The 22,542-nt window shown below is 42.5% G+C and overlaps 2 protein-coding genes across 2 annotated transcripts; one reads left to right on the top strand and one right to left on the bottom strand.

Moving 5' to 3' along the window:
* Positions 1-920: 920 nt before the first annotated feature.
* Positions 921-1,939, bottom strand: LOC124145017 (aquaporin-8-like). Its single transcript, XM_046514652.2, has one exon. It carries the CDS (start codon positions 1,874-1,876, stop codon positions 1,088-1,090), a length of 789 nt encoding a protein of 262 aa, XP_046370608.2. The 5' UTR covers positions 1,877-1,939; the 3' UTR covers positions 921-1,087.
* Positions 1,940-15,158: 13,219 nt separating this feature from the next.
* On the top strand, positions 15,159-20,770 carry LOC124145064 (tubulin alpha-1A chain-like). The gene is made up of 3 exons (XM_046514732.2): positions 15,159-15,297; positions 18,036-18,258; positions 18,713-20,770. The coding sequence occupies exons 1-3, from the start codon at positions 15,295-15,297 to the stop codon at positions 19,840-19,842; spliced, it is 1,356 nt and encodes a 451-aa protein (XP_046370688.1). The 5' UTR covers positions 15,159-15,294; the 3' UTR covers positions 19,843-20,770.
* The last annotated feature ends 1,772 nt before the right edge of the window (positions 20,771-22,542 follow it).

Genomic DNA, 22,542 nt, shown 5'->3' with positions numbered 1-22,542 from the left:
ATAATATACCTAATAATATTCATAATAATGAAAATTATGAATCGAAAAAATAATATATGGATATCAGTTCCCATTTATAATCATTTTAGCCATTTGAATTAAGAAAAAAACGAAATAAAAAAACATATTGAAAATAAAAGTGCTTTCATAAACTAGCTGTTTCTATAAAATGCGCAACCGCATGCTATATTTAGTAAACAAATATTCAAAACTCTTAACAGCCATGGGCTTATTCAACGACATTTCATGTGCAGATGATAGGTCACTGAGTGGAGCTTATGCACACTCAATGACCCCTGACGCCACATGACATTGTTTTGCCGGTGTGACTGGCAACAAGATGCTATAAATTACATGACACACAGTCATAAATAACATAGGCCCACTACATGCCTACTTTACCTGTGAGCAGCTTTAGAATACAGCACCACAACTTCTCGATCTTGAGGGCGATCTCAGTTGTATCTACATGTCACTAAGACAAGGAAATTGGTGTTACTTACACGGGAGCTCGTTTAGTATATTCCCTCCCTCTGGCTCGCTGACTTGGTTGATGTCATCGTTTCCCAATTGCGTGGATTTAATCACTGGATTGTCGGGTCCAGATTCTATTATTTACAGACCGTCCTCATATAGCTGGAATATTGCTGAGTGCGGCGTTAAACAATAAACAAACATACAGACATAAGTTGAGGATCCTGTCATCACCCGTGCAACACCTTTTAACTGTTTATACTATAGGGTGCGCATGAATGACATGGTATTAAATAATGTGTCGGATGATCTTTTCGACGGAAAAGTCACACATATATATATGTTACCGATCACGTTAAACAACGCGCCTAATTACAATCAAACCGGACAACACAACGAACTCCTTCAAAATGTATCCCAAATGTATAAGAAAAAACAAATATATCTGTAAGTCAATATTTTTAGTGATTCGTTTCTTAGTGGGCTTTTTTACATCATATTAGAAGCGAACACTTAAGAAGTCCATCTGACAGCAGTCATTTATAAATACAAAATTTGTAAACATAACACTTTCCAGTAGAGTATGTCGCAGTTGTTCACTACAACGTCAATGTTATGACTTATTTTGGAATATCAGGCGTTTTGATCCTGTTGCGAAGAACACTCTGTAGAAGAAGGCAGCCAGAGGGGATCCAATTAAAGGTCCAACCCAGTAAACATAATGTGACCTGAATGCACTAAGGCTAGAAGATACACTCAGTAAAACTGCAGGTCCAAAACTCCTCGCTGGGTTCATTGATCCACCCGTAGTATTGAAAGCTGCCAGGATTCCAACAGACACAGCAAATCCGATCGCTAGAGGGGCGAACTTGGTCTTTGTAGATTCTTCAACACTAACAAGAATTACAGTCAGAACCAGTACAACCGTGATAAGTGTTTCACACAGAATTCCGCGGCCTGGGTCCACTTTAGTGAGAAAATGTGCTCCGCCGTAAATTATTTGGTAGACACTGTCGAGGAGAACTGCTCTACACAAACCAGCACCACATATACCACCAAGGATCTGGGCGATAACATAACCGAGTGCAAGGAGTGGGGATATACCACCAGCTAGAGCCACACCCACAGTAATGGCTGGATTAAAATGACCTCCACTTATTTTTCCAAATCCCATAATAAGGACCGTTGATGTCAGTCCGTGAGCTAGAGCTACTGCAGACGCTGAAGAAACTTGAGACTTGACTGTGAGAGTATCCTGTGTCGACATACATCCGATAAACACAAAGAGGCACACTCCTAGAAATTCAGCCAAACATGGGCGGATGACTGAATTAAAATAGCTAGAAAGTTCGGTCTTCTTCTCAAGTAGAGGGTCACAGTCGTTTAAAGTTGCCTTTTCCATAACTCAACAAAGCTCTGCCGTGGAAATAATTCAGAATTTTTTAACGTTGTAGTTGGCGGTGACGTCACACTCCTTCCGAACGTAATACATCAGTCTATGACGTCACAATTGTCATGACGTAACCTTTTCTAGGTTTGTCGAACGATCCTGTTGCTGTAATCGCTGGTTTGTATACACCATGCTTATTTAAGGTTGACTGTGTATTTTTTTCGGTTCATTGGGGTATGAATCGAAAAACCGATGTGCAAACTATATGAATCCGCGTATATCAAAGCAGTCAAAAATGACGAGATTGATAAACATTCCATGTGTAGGAATACATACACACTCCATCGCAGTGGTGACTCAGCAAATAGTAAAATCGCATTCGGGACCCGAAGACATGTGTTAGACTCAGTTACAAGACGACAAAACAACAGATGGAACGAGACCAAGGGAACATGAAAGGATTAAATTATATTAAAAGATAACTACGCGATAAATCGCAAAGAAAAACGAAGAACGAAGCGTGGTTTATTCTCCCAGCGGTGTTTTATTGTACGATAAACAATTATATACATAATTATAATAAATATATGTATATATACTGTAAATCGTGAAATTAATGCGTCTCCAAAAGAATGCGACCGCTTGCCCCTTGCCAATAATGCGACTCAATATGAATCTCCTACTACCCCCCCCCCCCCCCCCTTCTCAAGCATCAGTGTGGATTTATGTCTAAAGAAAATGTCATCTGTCAGGTTTACAGGAGAATCCTCACCCTCATCCAACCTTACATTAATCCAATCACACACCAAACAGCAGCGCTCATTTGCACTGATTAGGGTACTTCCGCTAAAACAATACATGCGCACTGGCTCGTGTCGGCCTTTGACGCAGTCGCAAAGAACAAAGACACCGTGTTGCGTGGGTGGCGTCTGTCTGGACTTGCAGGTGTGATCACTGATGACCAAAGTGTGTAGAACTCTTGTCTTGACCCCAGCAGTGACAATTCACAGGATGTAATTAGTGTTTGAATGGCATTGTTTATATACTTGTTACAAGTGCTGCTTAATAAACAGTGATGTGGAATACATAGTTGTCTGTTTTCACCGTATGTCTGAGTTGGTATTTCTGCTATCCAAAATGTCTTATTGTTGATATAAATGCGTTGTTTAATAATGCGAGCAAAGACCCCTCGCAATTCACACTCGCGTTAATTTCAAGATTTACAGTATATATATATATATATATATATATATATATATATATATATATATATACTGAACAGCATTGAAAACGCACCAGCAATAAATCTTGAAAATTACAAAAACAACTGTAGCAATGACCGATTTTGATTAGAACAGACATAGACGGATTATTAAGAAAGACGACAAAAGAAACAGGAATACCACACAGTAATTACAATTACGTCATCAGTGTAAGGAAGACACATAGGGTTAAAATGAAAAGTCAATATCTGGTATGTCCGCCATTGACAGCAACTCATTGATCGAATAAGTCTGCGAATAGTGTTCTGGGGCATTCAACTCTTGACGTAGTGTATCTTCAAGTTCTCTCAGGTTCTGTACTTGCGGACGACGTGAGAGGCGTTGACCCAGGTAATCCCATAGATGTTCAATTGGCGATAGATCGGGTGACAGGGCTGGCCATGGAAGCAGAGGCACATTATTGTTCGCTAGGTACAGTGTTGAAACAGGTGCTGTGTGCGCTCTTGCATTATCTTGCTGGAAGGTGTGCATATCCTGGTGCTGATGAAAGAATGGGATGACGTGATTTGCCAATATGTTATTCCTATAGTAAAGGGCATTAACTCTTGCACGACAAACATGGAGCTCTGTTCGATTGTTATGACTGATGCCGCCACACACCATGACACCCCCCCACCCCCGCCCATCGATCTATTTGTACAACGCAGTCATTGTGGTAACGTTCTCCACGTCGACACCACACTCGCAGTCGACCGTCAGCATTCCGTAAATGAAAACGGGACTCATCAGAGAACAGCACACCATGCCACGGCCGCAATCTCCAATGACGTTGCCTTTTGGCCCAACGCAGACGTTCATTTCGATGTCGATCGGTGAGTATGGGTCCAACATGTGGACGTCGAGCATGTAGCCCTGCTGAGAGGAGACGTCGACGAACGGTGTCAGCACTGAACAATTCCGTCGGCCTTGGACGGTTGCTGCAGTCCTGGTAGCCGGAAGTGTACGATCACGACGCTGCCGACGAACAATATGGCGATCCTGACGAGAGAATTAAGTTGAATTCACCAAACACTAATTCTTCAATCATTTGACATTATTGTTTACTTTGTGTAACTGCATGACTGTATTGTATGCACACGTAATGTAAACCGCCTTAATCTCTTAGAGTTTTATATTATCACGAATAATGAAAAATCTGCGACTGCATATAACTAAAGTAAAGAGTTCACGCACGACGTCGTTAAGAATTAATTTTTTGTGCTTAGAATTGATCCGCGACAACAGCAGATTCTTATGGCGCATCCAATATCCAGGTAACAAATGGATTTATCCAGAAACTATTTGGCGTATGGAATTAGTTGTGATTGTTTCTATCACGATCTACTCATTGGTTGGCACTGACCATCCCTCGCTCTGAGGAAGTTGCAGTTGGCACAAACCACACCCCGTGACTCACAGAGACAGTTGTGAGGCGGATAGTCTCAACATGGAGAAGTACATCCTTTTTATGATTCCATGGGTTTGGAAATTGGGTAAGATTTTAGATATTTTCTCAGTAGGAATGACTTATAATCGTAGATTAAAATATATTAGAGAATTTAGGATATAGGAGATTTAACGCGCGCTTTCCGACTGTAGCGTATTTCGCACACGGGCCTGGCCGGGCCATTAAGTGTATTGCGAAAAGGGTGAAAGTGGTGTGTGCACGCCAAGAGGGGGCTTTTAGGGATTGCTTACATTGCATTTTTGGAATTTTTAAATTTGGAATTAATGCCATGAAGCAGAGAACATATATGCAAGAACAACCAAAGGAATGGGATAACAAAGGTGGAAACTTAACAAGGGAAGCCAACCGTTATTTTGTCCTGATAGGTGTTTAGCAATGGGCAAATGGAAAGGAAATAATTCCGGGGACTGGTGGCAGCTGTGTTAGTGAGGTACGGGTGACAAGTTGCTGAAGTCAATGGCACTGTTAACGCCTTTTTGCTGAAAGGACCTTCAGTTACGGCGGGTATATTTTTTCCAGTTGTATACCGTGTATCAAAGTTTTATTTGAATCGGTAGGTGGTCGTGGGTGTATAAAAGAAGGTCGTCATTCCGATTTGGTTTTTTTCTGATTTTTTTTATTATTAAAATCGGCGGATCAGTAAACCAAGCAAAATATATAATAAATATAAATATAAATATAAACCCAGCATAAGTCCGGACAAGTACAAGCAGCCAAATACAAAATAGGTGCAAAAATCGCGAAGCAACGTTAATCTATTACGCCTCACCTCATTTCTGGTGAGCCAGGGCAGCCAGATTGTCAGGACTTATTAGTAAGAGTAAGAGCCGTATTCGACGTAATAAGCGCCCCGCTCTAATAAGTGCCCACGGCGATATTTGCGAATATATTGGCTAGTGAACAATCCCATTAGCACCCCTTCCGATTGATCAATGTACACAAGACTTATTTATTCGTGTATAATACGCACTCATGCGTTATATGCACCCTTAATTATGGGCAATTAAATTCTGGAAAATATATCTGTCGTGTATAATACGCACAGACTTTTCTTTTGTATCATTTCAGGCTGTTGGCATAAACAACGACATTTACGATCTGGTTTTTTTCTCACCAAAATAATATTCTAATAAGAGCCCCCTATTTCTAATTTTGAGAGCGCCCTTAGCGCTTATTGCGCCGAATACGGTATTTGAAATTGATACTGGTGTTCCAGATTTAAGCGCGGCACTGGTAACACGACAACCCGCTGTGAGGTACGTTGATTAGTCGGTCCATAGTCCGATGTCTGTTGTTTTGAATACCGAATTGTCATGATTATGATCCTTGGTTAGACTGAGACGCCTATATTGTTCAATATGTTTGCATCAATAAAAAATGCATCATGGTATTTTCAGGATTTATTTCAACGTTTCTTAAGACAATCTTCTGAACCTATATTGATAACCATATTTCTTTAAATCTTAAGGATATTTAATTAATATGAACGACAATCAGTCAATGTCCTAGAAAATGAACCGAAAGTCCGTGCAATCAGAGTTAATTCGAGATGGAGTATCTACATGCATTAAGAACATACTAATAATAGTAATGATAATGTGTGACAGTGAATGTTTTTGAACGCCGCACAAACAGTATTCCAAATACGTTTTTCCGCGGCTTGTAGTTATCGATTCGCAAGCAAGCGCTTGATATATTCAACAACAAAAGTTCCTGTGACACCAATATTTTAGTGTATTTTTCAAACATGTAAAGTGTGGTTTTCAGTATTGTAGTACATGTATCGAATCAAGTCACAAAATCGCAACTGCTACAGAAAAGCATGCATTCCATGCAAAAGTTGACTTTTATGCAAGCCCCATGCATTTCACTACCCAAGAATGGGTATAAAAACATGTGCGTTAACGGGATTCCATATGCATTGTTTAGCATCGTGCTGACAACAACCACTCAGAAAAACAACAAAATTACGCAATTGTTCAACATTACGAAATGCCTCGCCTGTCCGAATATGCGCGTCTGCGAGCCATTGGTATGCTTGAAGCAGGATCGAGTCAACGTGATGTTGCAAGACAATTAAACGTCCACAGAAACACCATTTGGTGTTTATGGCAACGTTGGCAACAGACGAATGCAGTCAGAGATCATCCTCGGAGTGGCAGGCCACGCGTAACCAATAATCGACAAGTCAACTGGATACGAACAACACATCTACGAAATCGATTCCAGCCAGCAACAATGACTTCAAGAGGCATCCCTGGCCTTCACAAACCGTACGTCGTCGCCTCAGATGTGCAGGGATTGTCGCCAGAAGACCCGCCAGACGTCCCATTTTGACAGGAAACCATCGTCAAGCACGTCGACAGTGGTGCAGACAGCGTCTACGCTGGACGACCATGCAGTTGGGACAAGTTCTATTCACTGACGAGTCTCGTTTTCGCCTCAGCCACAGCGTTGGACGGATTCGAGTGTACCGACGTCGAGATGAACGTTACGTCAATCATTGTGTCATGGGAGAAGATCGGTTCGGGGGCGGCAGCGTTATTGTATGGGTTGGGATTACAGCAAAACAGAGGACCCGTTTTATGTTGGGAGAGGGAAATCTCAATGGACAGCGCTACCGCGACGAGATCGTCGGCCCTGTTGTTCTACCGTTTTTGCGTCGTCATGGGCCAGGCATTACCTTTCAACATGACAACGCCCCGCCTCATATTGCCGGACTTGTTCAGGGTTCTCTTCAACAAAACAACGCGAATGTCATCCCCTGGCCGGCTCGCTCCCCTGATTTCTCACCAATCGAGCACATGTGGGATGAGATGGATCGTCGCCTTCGACGTCAACCACGTGTTCCACAGACACTCCAGGAACTCCGAAACATGCTCCAGGAGATATGGACAGATATCCCACATTAGTTTGCATAAAATCTTATTCAATGTCACAGGAACTTTTGTTGTTCAGTATATTATGAGCGACAACCCTCACCGTCAGCAAACACGTGCAAACAAGCCTGGCCACTAGATTCATTTCAGCATAAGCATAGGTTACTGGGAACCATGAATGAATCCTATCCTGGAATCCCAACAGGGAGATAAAAATGTGAAAGTTGAACGGTAGGCGAAGAAACCCATATATCCCCTAATGTCATTGTAACGAACCAAGCTATCACACCTAAATAAAGATATCTTAGATGACTGGAATATTCTTTCTTTTTTTCCTTTAATAAAATATGTGTTTCTATATGTGCAATCGCTGAATGTAAAATAAAACTTCGATAAGTCGATATGTTTGAGGAGGAGATAACCACATCATCGCCGCAAACGAAAAACCCCATCATCGCGGCAAACGAACAAAAACATAGATTCTAATGCGCCCGCGCGCGCGCACGCACGCACGCACGCACGCACGCACACACACACACACACACACACACACACACACACACACTACAGACACGCAACACTGATACACACACATCCCTACATACATACACACAGTATGAGAGACGTGCATACAACGCGACGTTCAACCCCGATTCACCTCCCCTCCCCTGTATGTTTCAGATGCTACAACTCTTCACATCTCCAACCTACCGTACATCACAATAGCCGGTTACACAAAGGGCCCTCAGTGCGAGTACGCGTCATGCTACAACTCAGACCAGTGTGGGTTTACTCCAGCCAGAATGAATCCAAACTTCACCCACAACACATACGCCAAGTCCCCATGTTCCTGTGACAGCAGCTGCCTCCTCTACGGTGACTGCTGCTTTGACTACTTTGAGACTTGCCTTGGTTCCAACATATCTGATATTTCCAAAAGTGAAACATTTAAAGGTATGGAGAGTACCTTGCTGAAGGAGGAAAAAGTACTCCAATACAAGGAGTGTACAGGAAAAGGACTAGGAAGTCTGTATTGGACAATATCTGGTTGTTCCCGCGACGGTGCAACAGATGATGACATCCTAGATTGTGAGGTGGAAGGACACGCTGTTATTGGCAGAGTACCCGTTACGCTCATTGAAAATCCATCCATGACATTTGCAAACTATTACTGTGCCAGATGTCATGGCTTTGAGAGGAACATGGTACGATTCTGGTCCACGAGGTTACTTTGTAATAATACTGTAGATCTTACCGGCATGTCCTTCACCCAGGTTCAGAAACTTATCCTATTTGGTACTTGCTGGGCTGACAGTCAGCCAAATCCAGAGGATAAACCGAGATTGTGTAACAAAGACTTTACAAATGTTGAACCCATCACCACTGTGGCCCCCAACTATGGTGCAGTCTCAACAGAGTATACGTCCTCAAGCACTACCGACACACTGATGTCATCACACACCGGCTTGAGGGGACCAACATTTCTAACGCCACCCTTTGCAACTACAATTCCACCTGAAATCCTCCTGGATGACGTGGGTAAACTGTGCTCCTTCTATACGTACCCATTGATTGATGGGAACAATGTGATGTACCAAAATGCACACTGTGCGTTAAGTGTACAGGGAAGGGGGATTCTGGACACTCCCCTAAGATGCGCATGGCAGAAGACAGGATATGGCATGAACGCAAATGGTGGAACCAAAACCAGTATGCCTGACCAAAAAACCCTTTCTTTTGCTCAGACAACACCGTATTACTTTGCACTACCTGGAATCCACACTATCACCAGTTTCAGCACGCTGTTTAACTTTGGGGAGAATGAGATGAGTTTGGACATCAGTGGCCGAGTGTTGAGGTCTGAGACCAGGCTATGTCTTCGGGAAGATGAGGTGTTCAACATCTACTCCCACAAGTGTGTGACCCTCCTGTGTGATGGGATGGACATGCGGCCGGTCAACGGGACCTGCCTCCTCAAGGACAAGCAGATGGTGAATGGAACTGGACAACTCTACCCTCACGGTACTCACAGCTTTACCATCACCCTCAGTGTACGAGGGAAGAACACGTCAATGAAGAAGATTGTGAGGAAGAAACTGAAGAGTTATTTGGAACAGTTTCTAAGTGACAGAAATCCTACTGGTCGTAAACTTAGCATGAACCTTACTTATTTGATATGTTCTAGAGTACATTCAGATGTAGTAACAAATACTGTTATTGTAAGCAGACTCGTAACGTACATTTTTCAAGCCACTGTCAAATCTAATGCTCCATTAAGTACCCTCATTAATTCAACTGGATGTCTTTTCAGAGAGATATCCATAAAACTTAACCACCATAACATCACAGTGTTTGATTTCTACTTGAATAATTTTAAAAAAACCAATTCATCTGTGTCACGCACTATTTCTGAATATTATGAATATGTTAGCAACTCGACAGAGATTTGTCCTGACGAACATGTTACGAAAATGTTCCAAGATGTTGAGCTGTCCAGGGCTCTTACTACGCCAGGTTAAATCGAACTTACTTCAGGTTAGATAACATAGGGTTTGAGATGCGTTATGAGGACAGTGGAGCAGTACCCAATGTGACGGACATCATTGTCTGTGTTCCTGACTTTGGCAACCAGTCCCTGCACTGTCCTAACGGGACGTTGTCCATTCATCAATCTGAGTTCAGCCTTCTCAATGGCTCTCTGCGTTATATTCACAGTGGAGTTGTGCTGCCAGCGGGGAACTTCAGTCTCACGAGACATGGCGCTGTCATCTGCTCCCACTTCTCAAGGAGTCACACTGACCAGGTCGTTTTCTTTGACTACAACAACGTCCAAGTTGTTCTGACCATTGTGACGTCATCAGTGTCCGTTGCCTCTCTTGTAGGGGTACTGTTGGTTTATAGCTGTCTCCCTCAACTTAGAAATGTTCCCGGTAAAGTTGTAATGTCTCTGTCAGCAACTCTCCTTCTTGCCCAGGGACTCCAACTCATAACCAAAGTACCGACTGGGCAGATGTGTGTAGCAGTTGCCTCCCTTGCCCACGTGCTGTGGCTGTCTTCGTTCCTATGGATAAGCTTGTTGTCTATAGATCTAGCTCGGTCGTTGAGAAGCATGTCGCCTGTTTCTGGAATTCAAAGTCACAACAAACTGTTTTGTCTGTACACGTGCGTTGGTTGGGGGATCCCCGTCATTCTGGTTGTCACGTGTGTTGTGATCGATCACTTCCATGTGTGGGGAATAAGCATTGGCTATGGATCTGATCACGTGTGCTGGATAGCCAATCCCAAAGCGTCTCTCTATGTGTTCGGTTTACCCATGGCTCTAACCCTAGCTATCAATGTGACCTGTTTCATTTTGACCCTGATCAGCATTGAGAGGACGGCCTCTCAAGTCTCTTCTCACTCCAAAAGTTGTAAGAACGAGAAGACGCGTCTGGGCATATACGTCCGTCTGTCTTTTATCATGGGTTTCTCCTGGATCTTCTGTTTCGTTGCTGCCTTCGTCCACGTCAACCTTCTGTGGTATTTCCAGATCGTTCTCAACGGCCTTCAGCGTTTCTACATCTTCGTGTGCTTCGTCTTTAAGTCTAGAATCCTCAAACTGTTGATGGACAAGCTGTACTGTGTGCACAAGAAGGCTCAGACGAAGGGCATGACATCAACCACCAATACCAGCTAGACAAGGTTAGGAGCCGAAAAGCGAGCATGCAACTTTCTGTTTTGGAACTTAACGTAAGTCAAGTTATGTGAAATTTGATTATTGCTTGGTATAGATATTCAGTTTGCTAATACTGGCTGCATGATGTTTTGATTGCTTATAATAAACAGGCGGATATATTCTGACATGCACTTGCACCATATATGCCTATGTCGTTCTGTAGCAATACAAATAGTTGTTGCTCCTACAAGGAGTTATGTGATACACTCCCTTTGTGTTACTGATGTGGAGCTAAATTGATAATAAATGCAATGCAATACCTTCTTTAATGTTTCTTTAAAAATCATGAGACTGTGATACAGTATGCTATAATCTGTTTCCCAGATCCCAGAGAATATATTCAGAAACCAACTCAACCCAAGTCTAGATTTATTGGGCAAATCTAAAACTTAAAAGGAAGCATTATTCTGAGCTCCATTTGGATTATATTTTATATTTTGTAGAAATATATATATTATAGATCAGATATCTTTATTTCTGGGACTACATGTTAGCCTCTGCTTCCTCCCGTGTCTTGCGTATCACTGCATGCTGACATCACTCAACCGTAAAATGGTGATAGATAAATAGGACGTGTCGTTCCTACGTTAGTAAGGTTCAAGTGTTCAGTAAATGTTCCTCTGGACTCCCCAAATTATTGGAAACATGTCTCTATGAGGAAAGCATCAGGAAGAGAGTTAGTAAGATTGCGTCTTCGTGTGTGTAATTACCCACTTTCTGTGAAAACACTGAACCTCAGTGAACAATGAACAGTTCATTAATGTAGATAAGAAAGCTAAATGTTTGTGTATGCTTCCTCGTGTGGCTTACATATCAACACACGTTGGAATCACTCAACCGTAAATGGTATTCAATAAATTTTGAAATATGTGAAACGATTACACCCACGTGTGTGTAATTCCCCAATTTCTGTGAAAACACAAGTTCAGTTATCGATGAACCGTTCATTAATGTAGGTAAGAAAACTTCTACTTGTAGCACAACAATCAACAATCTGGACGTGCAGTGGGGGTAGATAATTAAGTCGGTGCATCCTGTCATGTATATGAACACCAATTCGGAGGTTGACAAAGTCAAAGACACATGTTATTTCATTGGATAATGATGAGGGGTGATATAAACAGTGTAAATAATATGGCATTCCAAGAGGTTTATTTACAACATTACATAAACACTCATAAATCATTATCACGGGTCATTTTATAATACATAAGACATTTTAGTCCGGATATGATTTCCACAAATAATTACATTTTAAACATATGTTGGGTAGGTATTCTAGCAGTAAGAATGATACATTTGTCAGTTTCTTACAGACAGATTAAACATCTGATTCTCAGTTCTCAAGCTTACGTTTTGTATAGGGTCGCTTTCTTCTCTCTAAATGTGGCTGGCTTTCGACACGTTTTCTGACATTGTTCAGAGTTCTGTAGGTCAGACGTTTGCTCATTTTGTCTTGTGTTCTACTCTGACTGAGTGGTGTGTGAGCATTACGTGGCTTTTCATCGAGCTCAACAACAGCCTCGTTCATTTGTCTAGCATTAACAACTTCATTCTCCAAGAGTCTTAATTTGTACAACTGCTTTACATATGCCTGCTTTTTCAAACCAGTAAGCCTTTTGAAGTTTGAATTCACTTTTGAAACTATAAGCGTATGCGTTCTTCAACCCTAACAGATTGCTATAATTGTATTACAAGTACGAGGGCTGGCTGAAAAGTTTTAAGCCTAACTGTGAAAGACCCGTACCAAGTCAATGGTTTTCATTTATTTCTCCACATAGTCCTCTTCCAGGTTTACACACTTTTGCCAGCGATGCTGCAAGGCCTGGATGCCGATCAAGAAGAAATTTTCTTCAGCCACCCTAAAAAAGTCATTCACAGCGGAAATGACGTCATCATTACAAGGAAAATGGCGACCGGCTAGTTCCTTTTTGATTTTTGGAAACGGGTGGAAGTCTGACGGGGCCAAATTGGGTGAATAAGGGGGATGGTCAATGAGTTCGAAGTCACAATCATGGATCGCTGACATGGCAACCACCGATTTGTGAACAGGAGCATTGTCTTGGTGGAACAGGACTCCTTTAGTGAGCATTCCCCTTCGCGTTGCTTTGATAGCTTCACGCAACTGTCTCAGTAGGTCAGCATAATATCTTCTATTGATAGTCTGGCCTTTTTCAAGATAGTCAATCAGTAGAATACCCTTGGAATCCCAAAAGACTGAAGCCATCACCTTTCCAGCAGAAGGAACCGCCTTGGCTTTTTTGTGGGCTGGTGATTCCGGATGCTTATATTGTTTAGACTGAATTTTGGTTTCTGGTTGAAAGTGATGAATCCAGGTCTCATCCGTGGTTACAAATCGGGCCAAAAAATCATCGGGATCTGCTTCGAAACGGCATAAATTGTCACGGGACGTCAGGAAGCTGTCAAGAGCTTTGGCACCAATCTTGCAGAAACTTTTGTCATTCCCAACTCGTTGTGATAATGTGCTCAACCCTCTCATGAGAGATGCCCACAACACTGGCAAAATGTCGAGTGGTCAATCGTTGATCAGCAATCACCATGTCATGCACCCGGGTAATGTTTTCCGGAATGGTTGCTGTTGAAGGCCTTCCTGGACGCGGGTCATCGTCAAGGCTCTCTCTGCCACGCTTGAATTCTGCAGCCCACTTCTTTACAGTGGAAAAGGAAGGGGCATCATCCACTAAAGTGGAGACCATGTCAGCATGTATCTGTGTTGGAGTTAGCCCTTTCAGTTGTAGGTACTTGATGACTGCCCTATAGCCAGTTTTGTCCATTTCTGGTGATTTCAATGGGTAGGTTCACAAGATTGTCTGGTACAAAGACAATAATAACACTACAGTTGCAGTTCTTAGGTCTGTGATTCATCATTAAATGATTGTACTTGTTGGTGGCAAAAGTTTGTTTCAATCCGATTGAGATATCCCACTTAGGCTTAGAACTTTTCAGCCATCCCTCGTAAATTGGCATTTAGAATGTCCACAAAAGTAAAATCCGGATGTGAGTAACCGTCTATATTTCTCTCAAACATCGGTGTGAAGCTTTTAAGAAAAGAGAATTTTCGGTTGATTGTGGAGTTAGTTCTGAATTCACACATGATATAGCAATCCTACCTCTCATAGAACAACTCCTAACATCACTGCTCTTTGCCTCGGCGATACCCTTAGTCAAGAACATATCAAGATGACCAAAACGATAGATCATACAAAGCAATTATTAGTTCAGTGACCTCATCTTCAGTGACCTCTCAACAGCAGCTAAAGCGAGCCTCGGGCGTTTACTGAACACGGGAGGGCAGTTAGTCCTCCAGGAGATGGGTACGGTGTGTTTATTTGTTTGTTGTTTTACGCCGCACTCAGCAATATTCCAGCTATATGACGGCGGTCTGTAAATAATCGAGTCTGGACCAGACAATCAAGTGATTGACAACATGAGCATCGATCCACGCAGCGAGCCTGACCACCCGATCCCGTTAGTCGCCTCTTACCACAAGCATAGTCGCCTTTTAGGGCGGTCCGGGGTTCGATCCCCGGCAGCGTAATACGAAAGACGTTAAACGATCTCCACGGGTCAAAGAAGACTGAAAGTAATGATTCTGATTATATTTTTTATTTAATGAATATTGACACTGAAGTATTAATGTTATATTGATGTTGCAAAATCAAAACAGTAAACAATAGCTTAATCAAATACGAAGCGGTGGTGTAACGACACACAGTCTTTTTATCACAGTATTCAAGCCTTTGAACTAACGGGACAATAGACTTTACCAATACCAGGCGCATTACCGCTACAGCCGTCAGCGTGAGAGCTCTTTAACAATAGGATAATAATTGACAATGCTTTTGACTTCAGATGCAGTGACTGTTAGTCAATGGCAAGTGTAGAATAGGCTTAACCTGGGCGACACGTTTGTTGATATGTGACTATGGCAACTACAGTTGTCAGCGTCCCTAACAACGGGACTGGTATATAAAACAGGGAGAAGAGAACGGCGCCACACATTCGAAATCTCACAGCGACCTATCACTGTCCGAGTGAGCAATCGTTAAGTCGTCAACGAACCGTCACAACCTATACCAGTAACCATGGTGAGTAATTTTCAAATGATGTTATGTCTGATTCATAATTGAATATTGACCTTGATTCAAATGGTAAGATTGTAAGATATGTTCTAAATCAATATTAATTTAAAGGAAGTTTATTTGAAAGAACCATATCATTTATGCACTTTGCTCCAAAGGAAATCTGTTAAACACGTGTAATGATCACCCCACGGAAATCTGACAAGCGTGTCCCTGCCAGCACGATGCATGATTTTATTCAGAAAATTTTTGTTCTCTATGGAAATGAATAAATTAACTTATAAAATATATTATAGAACAATCTTGTGAGATCTCCAGAATGTACAATTATGGTATACGTGAGTAGCTAGTTAAAGGGAGACCAGGTACAAGCCAATTAGTATTCTTAGCAAGTTCGATTCAATTCATTAAACATACACTGTTTGCCCGAAATCTCAGTAAGCATTGTCTGTCAGTTTAACAGTTAATAATTATCTTAATTACAGACTATATTTCAGGTAAACACGGTTTTCTCACAAAACTTCAACATGCCAAAACTTCTTCACTAGGTTAAAACAAGAAGGGAGCCCCCCCCCCCCCCCCCCCCCTTCTGTTATAGCAGAATAGAAACAGGCTGCTATGAAAATATACAGTATGATAAAAGAACAAGTTTTAATTGTATTAAATGCGTCGGTGAAGAAAAGCATGTTTTATTTCTATGTCCTTTATATACGGATATTAGAGAGAAACTTATACAATCAAGTGTTTTAATGTTTCATTAGTAGTGTGTTATTGTCTCTCATAAACCGTGGATAAATAATCTCTGTCTGTCTGTCTCTCTGTCGTTCTGTCTGTCTGTAATGGAACAGCCCCAGGCCACAGCACGAGCCACTTATTGCAACGTGAAGACATGTACTGGGCCCAATACTTGGGAGCGTAGTTCCTCTTTGACTGACTACCGTTATTGCTGCCGAAAATCAATACGCCAGAGATTAAAATCGCATTAAGGGGCCGAGTCGATACCAGTCATTAACATTATAACCAGTTTGACAGCCGTTCGATAGCTACCATATATCATGCACACCCCGTGGAATCTGGATAGCGTGGCATAAACAGTATAGATTTAAGGCCATTGCAAGATAGGGCAGTAGAGATTTAAGGCCATTGCGAGAAAGGACAGTATAGATTTAAGGCCATTGCGAGAAAGGACAGTATAGATTTAAGGCCATTGCGAGAAAGGACAGTATAGATTTAAGGCCATTGCGAGAAAGGACAGTATAGATTTAAGGCCATTGCGAGAAAGGACAGTATAGATTTAAGGCCATTGCGAGAAAGGACAGTATAGATTTTAGAGCCATTGCGAGAAAGGACAGTAAAGATTTAAGTCCATTGCGAGAAAGGACAGTATAGATTTAAGGCCATTGCGAGAAAGGACAGTATAGATTTTAGAGCCATTGCGAGAAAGGACAGTAAAGATTTAAGGCCATTGCGAGAAATGTTTTGTGGAATACGGACTTGGAATGTTTCGGATACATAACAATGGCTATAGAAAACTACCGTGCAGAGTTAATTATGGCAGGAATCTGATCTTGAATCCCTGTTTAGGGCCATAGTTTCAACATTACTAGCTCGACACGAGGATTGGTCTCAACCCCTGTTCCAGCACCAGTGTTTTATTATGCTTTTCACGCCCAGTCAGAGATCATACAATAATTTATGGAATCTGTTTCGGTAGATAATCTGGACTGATTATTCTCTGGTGTTGACGTTCTATATTTTAATAGTAAGGAAAACCTGGAGTAGCATGAAGATGGAATACTTCAGTGATTATTAATTCATAATTATAAAGATCAGGTACTTCACTGTCTATTTCTCAATCGGCCAACCTCGCCCCTTTCCGTAAGCGCAAAGACGACTGTCAGTGAAGGAGGTGAACAGGTCTCCACATGGTCGCGGATGCACATTGTTTTGGCGACTACTGTTCATGTGTGTTTTGGCGACTACTGTTCATGTGTGCTTAATTTTCGTAAGTCTTTTATATTTGTCCGTAGTTACTTATTGCGATTTTTTTTTGTTCTAATATATGCAAAACATACATGAAAACAAATTTTTGACAAATATACTACCAACCTATACTGTTCCAACCTAGTTCTACTAAACAAATGTGTATATGCAAAGTGTTGAGGTATTTAAATATTTAGGGTATGATATGCCACTAAATATATTTTTTGTAATTACCAAAAATGCGGTAAAGTAAAAATAAGGCGAAAACTAATGTTGGTCAGATTTGCTATACCGTGACCATAGTGATGAATTAATTGCTAAGGACGAGGACCATTTTGTAAATGTCTGTCCTTATAAGCAAAGTCTAAAATATATTAATTCCAAAATATTACCCCCCAAAAAACATTATTCTCGTCGGAAATTAATTGAACTGATGTCGTCCACACATTAAACAATCAACGGCCTTGTTTTGTATCTGAAGAGAAATTTATGTACATTGAATTTAAATATATTATGCAGTAGTATCACACATCATTGAATAACCGTACATCAATAGTGTAAGATCCACATATCAATTGTACATAAATGTTTTGTACTCTAGATCCACTAGGCCCCCAACACTATGATAAAGAATCTTGATTCTTGAAATAGAAGTAATTTCTGGAGCTGGAAATTCGTGGGTGCTTTGCGATGCCATTTGGTCGTGATATATATAACGGTACCTCGTTCTCTAGTCCTAACAAGTGCAACTGTTATTCCAGAGGGAATGTATCTCCGTCCACGTCGGCCAGGCTGGGGTCCAGATGGGCAATGCATGCTGGGAGCTGTACTGTCTTGAGCACGGCATCCAGCCCGATGGTCAGATGCCCTCAGACAAGACCATCGGAGGTGGGGACGACTCCTTCAACACCTTCTTCAGCGAGACTGGTGCAGGGAAACACGTCCCCCGTGCCGTTTTCGTCGACCTCGAGCCCACTGTTGTTGGTAAGTGAAATCGAATGTATTTATTCAATACATCTGTATCATACCTTTATATAGATTTTCAAACTGCATGATGTGTCTTTGTCGACGGGGGGAGTGAGTGAATATTACGCGGCTTTGAACGGTATTTCAGCTTTACCCCCGCTGACCAGATTGATGTTGGAGTTCAGCACAGATGTAGAGCATGAATATTGTGTGAACAAACCAAGGATTATTATAGGGGCGAATTTTGGATTCGTACACATGATCATTGAATTCTGGCATGGTTAAGGGGCGCAACTCTGCACAACGAATTGCAGCATCCTTAGATAACTGATCACCCATTCCCCGTTCTGTCAGGCAAACATAACGGTGTCAGATATTGGGATGAACTAAGCTTTTGATTTCTGAAATAATGTACACCAAATACAATAAAGTAAAATAATGTTGATCACAAACGCCTTACTTCTGTTTCCAGATGAGGTCCGTACCGGCACCTACCGCCAGTTGTTCCACCCCGAGCAGCTGATCACCGGCAAGGAGGACGCCGCCAACAACTACGCCCGCGGTCACTACACCATCGGCAAGGAGATCGTCGACCTCGTCCTTGATCGCGTAAGGAAGTTGGCTGACCAGTGCACTGGACTCCAGGGCTTCCTCATCTTCCACAGTTTCGGTGGCGGAACTGGCTCCGGCTTCACCTCTCTGTTGATGGAGAGACTGTCTGTGGACTACGGCAAGAAGTCCAAGCTAGAGTTTTCTATCTACCCCGCCCCCCAGATCTCAACCGCCGTGGTGGAACCTTACAACTCCATCCTGACTACCCACACCACACTGGAGCACTCCGACTGCGCCTTCATGGTCGACAACGAGGCGATCTACGACATCTGTCGCCGTAACCTCGACATTGAGCGTCCCACCTATACCAACCTGAACCGTCTGATTGGCCAGATTGTCAGCTCCATCACTGCATCCCTCCGATTTGACGGAGCCCTGAACGTAGATCTGACAGAGTTCCAGACCAACTTGGTCCCCTACCCACGTATCCACTTCCCTCTGGCCACCTATGCCCCTGTCATATCAGCCGAGAAGGCCTACCATGAGCAGCTGTCTGTATCTGAGATCACCAACGCTACGTTCGAACCCGCCAACCAGATGGTCAAGTGTGACCCCCGTCACGGCAAGTACATGGCCTGCTGCATGTTGTACCGTGGTGATGTTGTCCCCAAGGACGTCAACGCTGCCATCGCCACCATCAAGACCAAGAGGACCATTCAGTTCGTCGACTGGTGCCCCACTGGTTTCAAGGTCGGCATCAACTACCAGCCTCCTACAGTTGTTCCCGGTGGTGACCTGGCCAAGGTCCAGAGAGCCGTCTGCATGTTGAGCAACACCACTGCCATTGCCGAGGCATGGGCTCGTCTTGACCACAAGTTCGATCTGATGTACGCCAAGCGTGCCTTCGTCCACTGGTACGTGGGTGAGGGTATGGAGGAGGGAGAGTTTTCCGAGGCCCGTGAGGACTTGGCTGCCCTGGAGAAGGACTACGAGGAGGTTGGAGTCGACTCTGTTGAGGGCGAGGGAGAAGAGGAGGGCGAGGAATACTAAACGTCACCTTCCCTTCAACATAAACCCAACCTGATGCTCTGTTACTATGTATATCTCTGAATAATAGAAGGCACGAGTAAGGTCTCTCTGTCTGTGTGCATTCATATATCACCCTTCTGTTATTGACGAGGTACCTGCTATTTAAAAAGAGTCACTGCAGATTTATTTCTTTAATTGGGGCGTTGGGGTAGCCTAGTTGTTAAAGCACTCGCTCGTCGCGCCGAAGACCCGGGTTCGATTCCCCACATGGGTACTGTGTGTGAAGCCTATTTTCCGGTGTCCCACGCCGTGATATTGCTGGAATATTGCTAAAAGCGGAGTAAAACCATACTCACACACTCACTCACTTTGTTTAATGGTTGTGGTTTAACGCCGCAGTCAGAAATATTTCAGGCCATATCACAGCGGCAAGCCAGTGTTTGAAACACTATCAAATTTCAACACAGCCGGACACGATGACACTCACATCGCCAGGTCACACAGCCCGTATACCCGAACATAATTAGTCGGCTCTTAGGACGGGATGTCTATTCTGACCAATATTCCTTACAGGGTAGATGCATCTTTTATTGAAGCGAATGATCATCAGTTTTATTAGTTAGATATGTAGTTCGAACTCCTGACCGCTTCATACCAAAATACTTAAAAGATGGTATTTAATGTTACCCTGCCTGGTGTTCGGCATTAAGGGGATAGTATGACGACTGGTCGGCTCGGAGCATAATGTGTCTATGTATCTGAGTAGGCTAGCGCTATGAAATCCGTGGCGCACAACAAGCAAGTGCTCACACTGTTTACCTCCAATCTTCTTTTTTTAGAAAGTCAATTAACACCTTTGCCGCGGGGAGATGCCAACGGACTGGTTGGGTCACGATTTGTCGTACGGTTTAATTTCCTTTGGTTAAAAATAAAATATGCGTTCAATTGTGATGTTATTTTTCTCAGAATGCCAAATGAGGTCCTACTTCACACAAAGAACAACGTATGGGTTGCCAAGGCAGTGTAATTGATTGGCTGGAAGGAGCGTGTGCCATTCACAACAACTCGGTCCTTTCCGTAAACTGAATTCGGCTTGTCGTAATGAATGGTGCGTGCGGTGTTGCAGTGATCAGATGACCACCATATGAACGAACGACGCTTCTTTTCAGTACATACAGTACACATGCGATTACATCGTTAAATTCACAAATTTTCAAAGACAATATATCTTCAATGTTTCTTGTTGATTTTATAAGTATTAGAAATGTGTAACAAATATAAAACAAATATGGAAACATTCAGCAATATTCCCGCTATATGATGCCTGTCTGTAACTAATCGAGTCTGGACCAGAAAATCCAGTGATTGACATCTGAACATCCATCTACGCAATTGGGATACGATGCTTTAAACCAAGTCACCGAGCCTGACCACTCGATCCCGTACAAACTCAGCGTCCTGACATCGTTCAAACAAACTCAATGCGAACTTATGAGAATTAAGCAACAGATGTAAGGAATGAAAATCACGTAATGTACAAGGACAAATGTATTTTTGTTGCCAAGAGTGTCACTCTTGTAACATCATATTTCTTCTCAAACTGTTGTGTACTAAGTGTATTTAAAGTTGCAGATTCTTTTTCAAATCGACCTGGTTACAATGTTTGTCTAGACTAGTTGTCTGTTTCACAGTATATCTGTACTATATCCGGGGCATTGGGCATTTTTACTTGTTTCAATACTCTATGCACAAGTGTTATGTTTTAAGTGGATAAGATGTTTTAACATCAGTTCAGAGTGGGCGATTAGCTGCCTGACACTGACGACGTGGGTTCCAATCTGCACCATTACGTTACAAGTTTGCAATTTGTCAGTGTGGCATCAATACCAGAGACATTATTACTGGAACCCGTTTGTGTTTGGTTCGCCTTGTAGTGAGTGAGTTAGTGAGTTTGATTTTAAGCCGCTTTTAGCAGTATTCCAATATCACAATATCACGGCGGGAGACACCAGAAATGGGCTTCACACATTGTACCCGTGTCGGGAATTGAACCCGGGTCTTCGGCGTGACGAGCGAACGCTTTAACCATTAGGCTACCCGACCGCAACGGTTCGGCTTGTATTTGTGCTTGTAAACATAACTACTCACTACAAGGGTTTGATAAAACACCTCCAATCGTCTTGTATTAACGTTCTCTAGGCAACATAGTGAAGATCGGGCAATCCTTTGGTCAATCGGGTCAAGCTATACAGCATTCACGTGCTTACAATTTAAATATTCTTAAACCATGGCTCCTTTGTCTTTGACCGTGATCTACCTAACTAAATTCTTAGTGAAACACCACTTGGCAATGACCTAACTTCCCCCCCCCTATCATTTATCTTGATGATACAACAATTTCATGAAATATCTGTCGCCAGCGGGATTCGAACCCTCGAAGTCGAAACGGAGGGTTAACGAATGTAATCTTCTGCCACGGCGCCGTGGGAAAAATTGTGTGAAATTAACAACTAAATACTGAGTTACATCAGGACTAATTGCTTATCCGTTTGTTGTTGTTTGGTTGGTATGTTGTTTAACGCCGCACTCAGCAATATTCCAGCTATATGACGGCGGTCTGTAAATAATCGATTCTGGACCAGACAATCCAGTGATTAATGTCATGAGCATCGATCCACGCAATTGGGATCGATGACATGTATCAACCAAGTCAGCGAGCCT

The sequence above is a fragment of the Haliotis rufescens genome, unplaced genomic scaffold, assembly GCF_023055435.1.
Source record: "Haliotis rufescens isolate VD_foot unplaced genomic scaffold, xgHalRufe1.0.p SCAF_1, whole genome shotgun sequence".
NCBI classification, from domain to species: Eukaryota; Metazoa; Mollusca; class Gastropoda; order Lepetellida; family Haliotidae; genus Haliotis; species Haliotis rufescens.
Note: the sequence above shows the minus strand (reverse complement) of the source record. Positions and strands in the feature narration are given on the sequence as shown.